Source organism: Scatophagus argus, chromosome 16 (assembly GCF_020382885.2).
Source record: "Scatophagus argus isolate fScaArg1 chromosome 16, fScaArg1.pri, whole genome shotgun sequence".
Taxonomy (NCBI): Eukaryota; Metazoa; Chordata; class Actinopteri; family Scatophagidae; genus Scatophagus; species Scatophagus argus.
This window is the reverse complement of record NC_058508.1, coordinates 1,710,791-1,725,160: the sequence shown is the minus strand read 5'-3', so window position 1 is coordinate 1,725,160 and position 14,370 is coordinate 1,710,791. Positions and strand designations below refer to the sequence as shown.

General features: G+C 40.3%; 1 protein-coding gene across 1 annotated transcript in view; it reads left to right on the top strand.

Annotated features, from left to right (window-relative positions):
• Nucleotides 1-14,370, top strand: part of LOC124072759 (junction plakoglobin-like) — a 42,124-nt gene that overhangs the window by 22,740 nt on the left and 5,014 nt on the right. Inside the window, exons 8-13 of the mRNA XM_046414416.1 lie at nt 2,784-2,936; nt 5,130-5,249; nt 7,219-7,369; nt 8,193-8,314; nt 11,167-11,209; nt 14,056-14,195. Of these exons, the coding sequence (XP_046270372.1) occupies nt 2,784-2,936; nt 5,130-5,249; nt 7,219-7,369; nt 8,193-8,314; nt 11,167-11,209; nt 14,056-14,192 (726 nt within the window). The 3' untranslated portion in view covers nt 14,193-14,195. The remainder of the gene's footprint in view (nt 1-2,783; nt 2,937-5,129; nt 5,250-7,218; nt 7,370-8,192; nt 8,315-11,166; nt 11,210-14,055; nt 14,196-14,370) is intronic.

The following is a 14,370-nucleotide window of genomic DNA, read 5'->3' as shown; positions in this document are numbered from 1 at the left end:
ATATTCCAAAGGTCAAGGGACAGCTTCAGTGTGGCATCATAATGTCGTTCAAACTCTTTTCCATCTATAACTCAGGAGCAGAAGGGCAGATTGTGACCATATTTCACATTTGGTCACATACTGAAAACACTAATCTTGGGTGTCCATCTTGAAACTGTGCTGACTGTATAGCTCTTCTGCTGCCTGGTTGAAGATGTGTGTCAAGCATCCATGTTATAGAATTTGTAGCTTCTTTACAACATTCATATTTTAAGCATTGTACAGGCTCATTGGTTATGATGAGCTTTATGTGCTTGTTGTTGCACCACACGATGAAGCTCTCTATCAATCACCACATTTGTTATATCAGTGTGGACAGACATAGATATAAACTGTAACTTGACTGGTGTGTACAGACACAGGCTGATTTATGTGTTGAACTCATGGCACCATTAATGTAATGGCAGAGGTGGAAACAAAGATGTTTTGGTTGATCACAGTCTGCAGATGAAGGGATACTTTGTTAAAACTAATAATTCTCAAAGCAATTGTAAGTTTTTTTTCATTATTATTAACTCTACATTAATGGAATTTCAGTGCCTGTACAGTGACTTCAGTTTAAAAGCAAAGACGTTTCACCTCTCATCCAAAGGGCTTCTTCAGCTCTGATTAACTGGTTGGGGGTCCCAGGTATAAAAGCTAGATGGTAGACCCGCCCAGCCAACAAGGGGGCTGAGGCGGTGGTCTGCACCACCACCTGTCGACCACCTACAGTGCAGCCTTGAGATTCCTCCCCAGACTTACACCTCATTCCCTTCAGGAACCATGTAACCCTTACAAGTCACATGATGAAAAGGGGGTCCAACGACCGATTAACAAGCCACACTGAATATTGGGGATGGGCGAGTCATTCACACCTGGACACATGAGACTCTAACGAGTCACATGATGGCTGTGTGCGATAACGACCCATTCAACCCCTTTGCAGTCACATGTTGGCTGGGCAGGTCAACCATCTAGATTTAATACCTGGGACTCCCGACCAGTTAATGAGAGCTGAAGAAGCCTTTCGGAGAGGTGAAACATCTTCGTTTTTAAACTGAAGTCCAGTTGCTGCAACTTAAGCTCTTCTACACAATACATGCAAAAGTATCTCATACATGTTTTGCACATAAAAAGCTTAAATCTGGATATGCTACCTGGAGTAGTGTAATAGAAAATGAGTTACATGTTGCAGGTTTTGGAACATTGTTTGTTGGCAAAGAACATAATAGCTGAGATTGTGAGGAACCACTACATGAATGCACAGATGAGAAGAAACTTCCACACTGGAATCCTCTATCAAAGAAGATGAATAACTTGGTTTCTTATGTTCCATGTACATCATAGACACATCATACATCAGCAACATGCATCATATCTACATACATATACAACAACTTCAGATCTCAGACATGATCAAATTATGGCTCAAAGCCTTCAATATTAACATCTTCATGACATTGCTGACATTTGCAGCTGAAAACACATTTATATAAATTTATGTTAGACTTACTCATACTCAAGTTTCTATGTCAGTGCAATACAAAACAATTTATTTGGAGGGGGGGTGACAAATTAGACTTATGTTAAACAAGGGGATTGTTTTGCCATCTTCCTCTGCCTTAAAATATCAACATAAAATTAGCGCTGACTTACTTTTTTAACAACAGTTCATTGTTCATAAAAAAAAGTGAAAAAAAAATGCTTTCCTTCATAATTTGAGTAGTCAGTTTTTTTAAAACTGAAAAATGAGTTGGTGTTTGCCGTTAAACCTAAGAAAGAGAAATTTTGGCTTGTGGTCCATAGGCAACGGTTCATTCGGGCCAGTCTGAAACCCTTACTGAGAAAACCTGGCATGACTCCCTGCACACACAGTCCTTGTGTAGCTGTTAACAGAAACACTATTGTACAGACTCTAAATACAGCGTTCATTCAATCACTGCATATCATGAGGGTTTCAGGTTCGAATCCCGGTATGGGCCCTGCGTGGGTTTTCTCCGGGTACTCCGGCTTCCTCCCACATGCACATAAGGTTAATTGGCTAATCTACATTGCCCCTAGGTGTGAGTGTGAGAGTGTGTGGTTGTCTCTCGCCCGTAGTCAGCTGGGATAAGCTCCAGACCCCCGGCAGCCCTGACAGATAAGCGGTATAGAAAATGGATGGATGGATGGATGATTGCCAGCACTGGTTGCTTTCAGGGTATGGGGTAAACTGATATGCAGGTGCTAAGATGATGAGAAGGTTTGGATCTAAAAAACAGGGTTGTATACCAACCTTTTCAGAAACCATTCACATTAATATTTTTTCCCTCGCTTTCTAATTTTCCCTGCATTTGTAATATGTTTACATTTTCGGGAAACTTTCCGTACGTGTTTTTCACTGATGCTATTCCCCTGCAGCATTACAGACTCTGCATGTAGCGCTTTAAAAATAAAGTCAGAGCTTTTCTGAGAACTTGCTGGTGTTGCAATAAAACATCACTGAGTTCTTGTGGATGTCCAGATTCTGGGAGTTTGCCCAGCTGTCTCCTGAGCAGTGGGTGAGTGCTCCATCTATGGAAAGCAGATCTTATTTTCTCTCATCCCTGTGGTTTCCTTTGATATGAAACATCACACCCTGGTTGGTAATATGAGTGTAGTGCATGCAGTTTGCTGAAGTTCCAAACAATAGTGGTTAGTGGCATTTGGAGGCACCGCACGTAAAGTTGTCTTTAAAGCTGACCCTAATACAGAAACATCTCTGATCTATGTTCTCTCTTCAGGCTACTGTTGGTCTGATCCGGAACCTGGCACTATGCCCAACCAATCAGGCACCGCTGAGGGAGGCGGGAGCTATTCCACGATTGGTAAACCTGCTGCTGAAGGCTCACCAGGACACACAGAGACATGCCTCCTCCGCACAGCAGACATACCAGGTGTTGACAGGCACACACACACCCACACGCCCACACACCACACACACACACACACAGAACATCAAATCTTCAAGATCAACTGAATCGGACTGTGTTGGAGAGCATGGTACTAGAGACAGTTCAGAAAAAAGAAAATCTGTGACCTGGGTTGTCAGCCCTTTTGGAGATCATCAGTAGGTCCTGACTTTATTTCTTCCCATGGGAGAGGTGAACCTAAGCACAAATTATGACCCACTCTTTCACCTCATACGCAATAAAGTAAATATTTTGGATTTTTTTTCACTCGTCACATAAATTTTAAAGTAAAGTTCTAAAACCAGGCATAGGTTTTTTGGCATTCGGGCTCTGTATGCCACCATACTGAGTTTGAAATGAAACACTCAAGATGGGGTGAAAACTTTCAGTGTTAATTCAAGGGGTGTGACAGAAATGTCACATTAACTGCTTAGGAATTACAGCCATTTTTATACACCCACCAACCCCATTTTTGGTGACTCAAAAATGATGACTGTCCATGGCAAATCAAGCAGATAAAGGTGTGGAGTTGGTTCTGAGTGTTACATTTGCATTTGGTGGCTGAGCTCAGTGCATTGTGGGAGGACCCCCGGCAGCTTAAGTCTGTAGCAGCATGACTATAAACTTTATCAAAAAGGAAAGTTTTAAGTCTACTCTTAAATGTAGAGAGGGTGTCAGCCTCCTGGACCAAAACTGGAAGATGGTTCCACAGTAGAGGAGCTTGATAACTAAAAGTTCTGGTTTCCGATCTACTTTTGACCTCACCCTGCAGCTTGGGAACGTAAAGCTCTGGTTGGATAATAGGGAACTATCATCTTTGAAGAGATGATGGTGCCTGGCCGTTGAGGGCAGCCAATGTAGAGAAGCCATAGAAATATGATCTCTCATGCTGGTTCTTGTGAGTAATCTTGCTGCAGTGTTCTGGATTAGCTGGAGAATCTTTAGAGATTTACTGGAGCAACCTGATAAAAGGGAGTTACAGTAATCCAGCCTGGAAGTAATAAATGCATGGACTAATTTTTCTGCACCTTTCTGACTCAGAATGTGTCAAATCTTTACAATATTTTGGAGGTGAAAGAATGCAGTCTGTGCGTTGTGTGTGAGTTATTTCCTGATCAAAGATAACTCCTAGATTCCTTACGCCGGAGCTTGAGGCCAAGGTTAAGCCATCCAAATTTGCGATATCATTTGATAATTCAGTTTTGGTCATGTCATCTTTCAGACACGGTGGAGGAAACATTATGGAATGAACATGTATGGCTGCCAGTCAATGGTGTTTATTGATGACCTGACTGCTGAGAAAAGTAGCATGATGAATTCTGAAGTGTTTAGGGTTATACTCTCTGCTCAGATTCTGCCAAATGATGAAAACTGATAGGACGGCGCTTCATATTGCAGATGGATATTTTAGGTTTCCAAAAAATAGACCTCAAAAAGCAGACCCAGACACTAGACTAAAAGGCAAGTTTCCAAATTTACTTAATGAAATACTCAAAAATACAAGTCCACAGAATCCAGAAGATGACTATTTACATAATTCACAAAGTCTATAGGGAACTTCAAATTTACAAGTCAAAATTGAGTCAAAATACAAAATGTTATTCAGCCACTCCAGTGATGTCATTTTGTAAGTCATTCTTCTTCATCATCTTATTGTGATTATTGTGTCATATATATATATGTTATTATGTTATAATATATTATATATGATGATGATTACTATTATTATTATTATTATTATTATTATTATTATTATTATTATTATTATTATTATTATTATATGTTATTTATTGTGTGAGGTTTACATGGAATTTCCAGGTGAGAACCAACAAACCCTGTTAACTGCACAAAAATGTCTTCAATTGGTCATCTGAAAGTTGATGGATGCCATCTGTTCATGAGGAGGTGTACATATGTGAGATTTCATCATTAGCATAGTCAGCAACTCTAAATTGCTTTAAGAATATCTATTCTGCTCCATTTGGTGTTTCAGGTTTCCTTAAAGAGTTGAAGAGTGTTAAAGAGTTAAAAGAGGTATTTCAAACTGCAGTTTCAAGATCTGCTGTCTGAATCAGCAGATGAAAGCAGAATATATTTAGCAGTGGCAGCACTGTATTAGGTTAGCTAGTTTATGTCTTTCTTTGCTGTGTCTCTGACTCTGTCCTTCTCTGTTCTCAGGATGGCGTTCGTATGGAGGAAATAGTGGAGGGCTGTACAGGAGCGCTTCACATTCTGGCCAGAGACCCCATGAACAGAGGAGATATCGCCAGCATGCAAACCATACCACTGTTTGTTCAGGTACATTCACGTGCACGTTACAACATGCATATGACATGAACATTATGAGACTACAGAAACAGCTGACATGATAGGAGCATCATGAATCTGATGAGCCAGGTTGTTTCTACCTGGCTTATTTTTCCAGAATGTTTTGCAGTGGATACTGAAAGTTATTTGAGGGATGGAAGTTAAATTACAGATTACAACACACACACACAGGAAATGTGACATTATTCTATGTTCAGGATGTCATTACTCCACTAGATCTTTACACTGTAAATTGTTTGCTGGTATATTAAGGTTCAAAATGCCACATATTTAACCTTCGGTAAGCTATTCCTACACCATTTGGTGATACCAGGATGCACTAAGTTAGAAATAATGATTATGAGTTTACCATATGAATGATGTTTGAAGGAGGGATCGACCAGTATGTTTTTTTCAAGGCTGATAGTGATTAGTAGTAATCAAAGAGACGGATATTCAGAACCGCTAAACCTTTACAGCAAAAATTAAATTTAAAGCAAAGATTAAATCTAAAAAAAATTACAGTCATTTGATGATGGAATGTGACAAATGCATTTTACCTAAGTACTCAGAGTACAGAGTCAAAGAGTATTTTGTTTATATTTTTTTTAAATCTGCATCTGCCAAAAAAACCCCCAAAAAAACCAAATAAATCAGTTTGGAGTAGCTGTAGGAAAGCTACACAGATGATCTCAGCAGGCAGTATAGGTCTCGAAAGGGCACGTCATCTCGCAATGCAATGTGTGCCGAGGTCGCCAGCTAAAGATTTTTGTCGACATCACTTTGCGTTAGATATGGTGCTGCGAGAGAGAGAGACACACCATGAAAAAATGGACCATAAAAATGAGACAGGCAATGGACCCTGTTCCAAAGGCTAGGTACCTGGGAAAAATTAGTAAAATTGGTGGAATCGATCCATATGAGCACGTGCTCTTGTGATATTTATCTGCTTTTTCACATTGTGTTTTCGTTACCTCGTTTGAAGTGATATTTATCTGTTTGCACGCAGTCTTTTGCTGTCGGCACCTTATCTGCACTGTTACTGGAACTTTAACAGTGTCACTGCACTGCATAAGAATGTTTGTAATAAACTGAAAAGACTAAAACAAGAAGTGTTCAGACATTATTGCTTGAGTAAATGGCACATGGTCTCACAGAGGACTTCTTATGGCTATTTTTTAATATTAAATTAAAGAAGTTGGAATATAGTTTCATATATTCCCACTGAACTACAATATTTATTATCACCATCAGGCATAGTTTTATTAGCTTTCTTTGTAAAGTGCAGGCCTGGTGTTTGTCACCATATGAGCAAGAAGAAGGTGAGGAGATTTTCCTGTGCCTGACGTATCAATGAAATGTTAAGGATAAATAGAAATAAGCAGAGGAAGATTAACAGCCATTCATTTTATTTTCAGAAAACCACCACCAACACCAGTCTGAAAATGATGTGAACACACCAACATGTGTCGGGTGATTGGGTTGAAAGTGATGTTTGGTTGCCTCACGGCTGCTATCCACGCCATTCGGCGTCTCCTCGTTAGGCCCTTGGCTTTGCTTCCATGTTGGAAATGAGAAAAATCTCACCCCATCGTTTTTTGTTTTTAGCGATCATGTGAACGATTGTGGCAGTTAACGACACAGCACGTTTTAACCTGTTTAAACAAAACAACAGAACACAAGAGCAGCGTCACGCATGCAGCCGGCGTAAACACACTTTTCAGTTGCCCGCAAAGCCCACAATGCATCGCAGTTTTTCCCACTCCACTACGTCACACTTTCGGGCCCTATTGAGAACACATGATAAATCTGAAAATGAACAAGTGTCTTTTGGAAGACATAGGCTGTTAGTACCAAAGTTTTATGACATGAAAACAACCACTGTGCGAGTAACCTGTGCTGTTGAGAGTACATCCTAAACTCACAGGTCTCAGGTTTATGTTTGTATGTGTGTATTCAGCTGCTGTACTCATATGTGGAGAATGTGAAGCGGGTATCAGCGGGTGTCCTGTGTGAGCTGGCCCTGGACAAGCAGTCCGCAGAGCTCATCGATGCAGAGGGGGCGTCAGCTCCCCTCATGGAGTTACTGCACTCGAGCAACGAGGGAATCGGTATGCCTCTCTCTCTCCTGTTCTCTTTAAAGGCACATGTACATGACTGTACATATAGGCTGTCAAAGTTCAAACATTTGGCCAAAAAAAAAAAGGTGAAGAGCATAATTTTAATCTTATCCATCAGTAATATCAGGCATTTTTTTTTTTAAAAAAAGAAATTCCTGCATATTATGCCTTTGTGTTGCAGTGTGTTGAGCTCTCTCAGCCAGCATGGATACAGAATGTTTACTTTAACATATATTTACAATTTCAAATAGATGTTTTTTTTTCATGTAAATCTCTAAAACATCACCTTGCATTTTATTTTTGACCGTGACATCAGAGCTTCCACTCTGAAAGTGGGCACCATTATCCCTGTTTGTAGAATTTATTGTGCTGAGCTGTAGAAGAATGATCAGGGAGGCAGTGTGCTGCAGCCAGGAGGTGGTCGCAGCAGGCTTTACGCCATACTTTCCAGGGTGGACTTTTAAGAATACATTGAAACACGAGTCACACCTACAGACAATTTATAGTCTTAAAAAATGTATAGACTCATGCAAAAATAATTTCTCTCACTCTTAAGACCAACAATCAACTGCACTGATTGTTTCAACTGACAAGCAGTCTTCACTTTAATTGTTTCTTAGCAAAAAAAAAAAAAAAAATGCAAATGTGATGGGTGTTTACACGTGTTAATTCTTGTGATCACATGATTGTGATTTCTTGGAGGAACTGTTTATTCACGTTTGGGTTAAATGACCTTTAGTTCTTCAAAGAGAACAAATAAGTTTCCTTTAAGTCTGTTTGTAAAATGACTTTTTATGTTGCTGTCTACCTGCAGCCACCTATGCTGCGGCAGTGTTGTTCCGCATTTCGGAGGACAAGAGTTCAGACTACAGGAAGAGAGTATCAGTGGAGCTCACACACTCGCTCTTTAAACACGACCCTGCTGCTTGGGAAATGGTAAGAACGTACTCCAGCTTCCTCCCAAAAACATGCATGTTAGGTTAATTGGCTACTCTACATTTGCCCATAGGTGTGAGTGTGTGCATGTGCAGTTGACTGGTGACCAGTCCAAGGGGTACCCCACCTCTCGCCTGTTGTCAGATGGGATACACTGCAGCCCCCACCTGACTCTGACAGATAAATCAGTATATTAAATGGATGGATGGAAACAAAACCTCTCCCACATTTTAGATTGGACATGGGAGGATAGCAACCACAGAGTCTGGCATACGGCTCAACACACTGGTCAGTGCTGCTGCTGGAATGTAGCGCACTATTGTTGGATTTACCCATTCACACACACACGTTCACACAGGGATGGCGGAGACTGCTATCCATCAGAAATTCAATTCAATTCAGTTTATTTATATAGTGCCAATTCACGAAAAAAAAAATTATTAAAAAAAGTTATCGAGAAGCGGTAGAGCCCTGCAGCTCCTCCATGGGGTGCAGAACCAGATCCTCGTAGCAGATCTATCTATCTATCTATCTATCTCATGACACTTTCCAATTAGAGCAGGTCTAGACCAAACTCTTTAATTAAATTGTAATACAGAGAGCCCAACATTCCCCCTTGAGCAAGCACTTGGCGACAGTGGCAAGGAAAAACTGCCTTTTAGAAGGCAGAAACCTCGGAGCAGACCCCGGCTCAAGATGGGTGGCCATCTGCCTTGACCGGTTGGGTTGAGAGAGAGAGAGAGAGAGAGAGAGAGAGAGAGAGAGAGAGAGAGACAGACAGACAGACAGACCATTCGCACACATTCACACACCAATGGCGCAGCATTGGGAGCAGACTGGGGTACAGTGTCTTGCTCAAGGACACTTCGACATGCAGGCTGGAGGAACTGGGGATCGAACCCAACCCACTGCACCTCCTGAGCCACAGTTGCCCAGATCTGGGATGAGCTCCGTGTGGGTCAAGAACAACAGCCGAAGAGGTTGGTTGCCACATTGTTCAGCAACTTTGACTACATTAACATTATTTATGTGAACACAGATTTCACCTGTGTTATCGAAGTGCTGAAGAACATGGAGAACGGCAGTAGTTTCATCTGCGATGCCGTAGGCGGTAAATAGAGGAATAGCCCCTTCCTCAGGTGACTGCACTGCTTGTGGTGGCAGTTGGTCCGGCTAGTCTGGTTGGGTGATTGGAAGATGGGAGTGATCCTCTGAAGGTTTAAAACACTTCATCCAATACCTCCACTTCCTTGTCTGACTCTGACTGAGTCATATCTAATTTGTGCCCTCATTTATAAAGGTGAAAATAACAACTTTACACATAAACGTAGCAAAGATTGAAAAATTATGTGTCCACAAATGTGAGCTCATCTACAACATATCATGTCACATACATAGTGCACTAACACACACACACACACACACCCCTGCACATAGAGGTACACTATCTCTCTCTCTCTCTCTCTCTCATGCATCCTCTTTTATGCTGGCAACAAGTTTTCCTTCAGACTATGCAGATGATGTGAGAGATATGAATGCTATGAAACACCCACAGCCCTGATTCTGAAATCAGTTGGAATACTGGGTAAATAAAACACAAATTGCGAATCCTTTTTGACTTTGCTCAAAAAAACACCTGTTTGGAACATTCCACAGGTAAACAGGTTAGTTGGTGATGAATAGGTGATAGTATCATGATTGGATATGAAAGCTGCATCCTTGAAAGGCTCAGTGGTTCAAAGCGAGAATGGCCTGAAGTTCATCACTTTGTGCAAAACTGCATGGGCAAGTAATTCAGTTCATCACTACGAATCCTTTCTGATTCTCTCTATTCTACAGCCACAATCAGCATACATTTCACTTACTCAGTAACATCATTAACTCGCCTGTGCTGAAGTGTTTGCCTCAGATGCAAACTCAAACTGGGCCATGTGATGCAGCACAGGCACTTTTACGGTGGCTGTTGTCACCCATAGGGGTAGTGGTTGTGATGTATGCATGCTCTGTAATGGTTCAGACCACTGAGCAGGATACACAGGACATAAACACCTTCAAAAAGGGTTGTCTTTATGTGATGGTTTCTATTAAAGGGAGGCACGGTGGTGCAGTGGTTAGCACTGTCGCCTCATAGCAAGAGGGTTCCAGGTTTGAATCCCGGTCTGGGCCCTTCTATGTGGAGTTTGCATGTTCTCCCTGTGCCTGCGTGGGTTTTCTCCGGGTACTCCGGCTTCCTCCCACAATACCAAAAACATGCACATTAGGTTAATTGGCTACTCTACATTGTCCTTAGGTGTGAGTGTGAGAGTGTGTGGTTGTTTGTCTTTGTGTGTTGGCCCTGCGATTGACTGGCGACCAGTCCAGGGTGTACCCCGCCTCTTGCCCGTAGTCAGCTGGGATAGGCTCCAGCCCCTCCGCGACCCTGACGGATAAGCGGTATAGAAAATGGATGGATGGATGGTTTCTATCAAACGTACATTTTGAATTGCATAATTTTTTGAGAAATAATTTATTGGGGGGGACAATCTCAAGTCAATCTCAAGTTTAAGGTGACATTTTACTTGCATATTACACACATCACAGCTGTTTTGAAATTAGAGTGGTAGTGCAACATAAAAGGTCCATTCTCCTTGAACAAAAAAAAAAGATACATTTTCTCCAATGCCCAAATTAGTATACACACAGTCATTGTCAATAAAATCTAATAAAAATTTTAATATTCTGAAAACATGATGAAACACTCATGCACTGCATTAGTATGAAACTATTTCTGTGTTTTTCCACCTTTGCATTCTCTTTGATAATAGCTGTGTACGAAATCATTTGATATTTTTTTCATATTTGTCTGTTTCCAGGCCCATACTGCAATTCCTTTGGAGCCTACATACCTAGCTGATGGTGAGTAACCTGATTTACATAGGTAATACTCCCACAACATACGGTAGTTTTAATGCAACAACAAACTGAATATTTCTGTCTGCAGCGGGTGTTGTGCAAATTGATGTCAATGTCCAAACCAATAGAAAAAGACACATAAACCAGATTATCTAATACTTTATATGGAGATGAAACTGAATGTGAGAACAACCAAAATGTGGTCTTGGTCTTGTTGGACTAGATAAACATACTGTCCATTCCTGGTTTTAAGTCCATTCTAATAGTATTTTAACTATCTGGAAAATACAGGATCAGGTCTTTCTCTCAGGTCTCTCAGTCGTAGACTTGGACATTCAGCAGGATAAAACCAAATGAGAAAGTTAAAAGTCTTCAGTTGAGTCAAAAAATGTATGTCATAACTTAATCAATTCTTAGCACACAGACGGCAAATATATATTGATATGTGATACTTTCTAAGGATATCATTAACTTTGATATCTGTGAATCATTGTCCATAAATTTACTTAGAAATGATAGAAAAGGAATAAAATTGAACAAAGACGTTTTGTACTACAGTGTAAGATGATAAGTGGTATTTGTCTGTATGCCCATGGGTACACAGGAACTGTAAATAGCCAAAAAAAAACAAAAAAAACAAAAAAACAAAAACCCAAACTAAATTAGTTCTACATAATTAAGCTTAAATAAAATTAAAACATAAAACAAAACATTTGCCTGTTTGATTGTTAATCTGCTGTGTTTGAACAGAAGAAGGAAGGAAACAAAACATCACTCCAGGCTAGGGGAGGTGGGAAGACTTTCACATTACTTTCACTGGGTGATTTTAATCCTGTTCAAAGTAATTGTGTATACCCCAGTGTAACTACAGTGCCTTTAGGAAAGTATTCACCCCCTCTTGGATGTTTTCTCTTTTCATTGCGTTTATAAATGGAATCTTACAAATGTTGAAGTGTCTTTAATGTCAAAGTGAAAACAGAGTTCTACAAAGTAATGTCACTGAATTAAAAACATATAATGTGAAATGAGTGATTCCATATAGCTCCTTCAATTGAGTAGGTGTACCTTCAGCCGCAAGCACAGGATTGAGTCTGTTGGCCTTCTGAGCAGGCATACTAACCATTTCACCACAAATGGTAGAACTTTGATTGTGTAATTGAAATGCTGCAGTCTTTGTGAAACAAGTGTGTGATTGGTCTCACTCCCTTTTTTAAACATAATTAAACCAGCTGAAGTGACTTTAGTCACCTTCTAGAAGTCGAAAACTTGTTTGTTGCTGCTTGCAGCTTTAATTTTGAGCACATAAGGGCCTGAAGCCACATACTGCTGCCTGTGGCTATAATTTCAAATGGCCTTACACAAAACGTCTATTTCCATTTGATACTGCCATTTTTAACAGTGAGGCCCTCATGTATAGATAGATAGGTAGATAGATAGATAGATAGATAGATAGATAGATAGATAGATAGATAGATAGATAGATAGATAGATACTTTATTCATCCCCAAGGGAAATTCACAATGTGATAATATCTGTTTGGCAAGCAATAATAACTGTAACTCCCTTCAACTCCCTTCCCTTCAAGTCAGTATATGTGATAATATCATTGACAGCGTTGACAGTGTTTTCACCTGTGTCCACTCAACCTCCAGCCACAACCTCCAGTCAATGACATATTTCACAGTAGAAGTCTTTACTCTGCTGGGATGTATGAGCCCAAAACCTTTGTTTTTTAGAAAGAGTAAGTGAAAGAGAGAAATTAATTTGAACAAAAGGCAAAAGCAGACGGCAGCTCTCCCATTCATTAAATTGTTCCTCTCTCTTTCCTTTGTGCAAATACTCACAGTATACATAATTTGTGTGTGTGTGTGTGTTTGATCTCAGTGTGTCACTGTTTTTCATCGCAGTGGTGCACATGCTGCACATGCACACGCACGCACACACACACACACACGGTTATCAGTTGTTGTAATGGAGGTCAACTGAAGGTGTTGATTTGAAAGTTCAGTTGTCAGATGAGGTCAAATGACGTATTCCAGTGTCTTAGTTACACCTTTCATGTACTTTAGCCTACTGGTCATACTTCACATGTTGTCCTCAGGCCTTCACTTTTTAGTAAATTTCAGCTTTAAATCATATAGAATTCTTCACAACAAAGTCAACAGGGTTTACATGTCCTGGGAAATAAAGATTTGTTGGCATGAGTTTAATTCTAGCAGAAAAACATGTTATCTTTCTCCTGCCTGTTGACCAGATCGTTTATTTGAAGTCAGCACTGGCTGCTACATTGTGCAGCAATGAAAGCACTTAGTTTCACATGAAACTTTTTCAGTTGCACCAACTTTACTTGAGCAATAACTTGAAGTCAAAATTAAAAATGCCTTGAAACCTTTATAAATCACATTCTACATTCCTCCTGTAAAAATAGATATGGCATGTGCCTATGTAGGGTTGAACAGCCATTTTCAGCCAATAATGTCATGACCCATCAAACAATCTTCAGCCTTTAGTGGAACACAGCTTAGATTAAACAGTTCAGAAGTTCAAACCAAATCCCTCTCCTGTCTTTCTTACATCAGTGTCATTTGTATTTAATAAACGATTCCTCTTTCAACACCTCCAAAACCCAACAATTTATCTCAATTGTTTACCCGTTCACCAACAAAAACATAAAACCATCAACATGTGTTTTTAAAGGGAGTTACAGCTATTATTGTTTTGAACATGGAAACATTGAAAATACTCCTAACACCAGTATGTTGTGGATGATGTAAAGTGTTTCTGTAAGAGAAATTTGGTTGTTCAGTGTTATCTCTGCCTCTGCTCCTCTGTATCTCACTGTATCTCAGAGTTAGATGGTTCTTACCCTCCCTATGGCTATGCTGATTTGCCTCTGGACACCCTGCCACTAGACCCTGACCTCCAAGAGCCCTACATCCCTGACATGACCTATGACCCAAGACAGGCCTATCCTGAACCACTTTAACAGGTAAAAACATCCATGTGGTTAGAACCTTTTTACTGGGACACGTACCCCAGTATTTACAGTATGTGCTGTGCTGTGGGGTGGTATTTAGCTTGTGAGAGGGTTAGCCACAAATTTAGAGTGGTGCAATTAATCTAGAACGTTAATCTAGGCTACATCGCAGATATGTGGTAAGAGA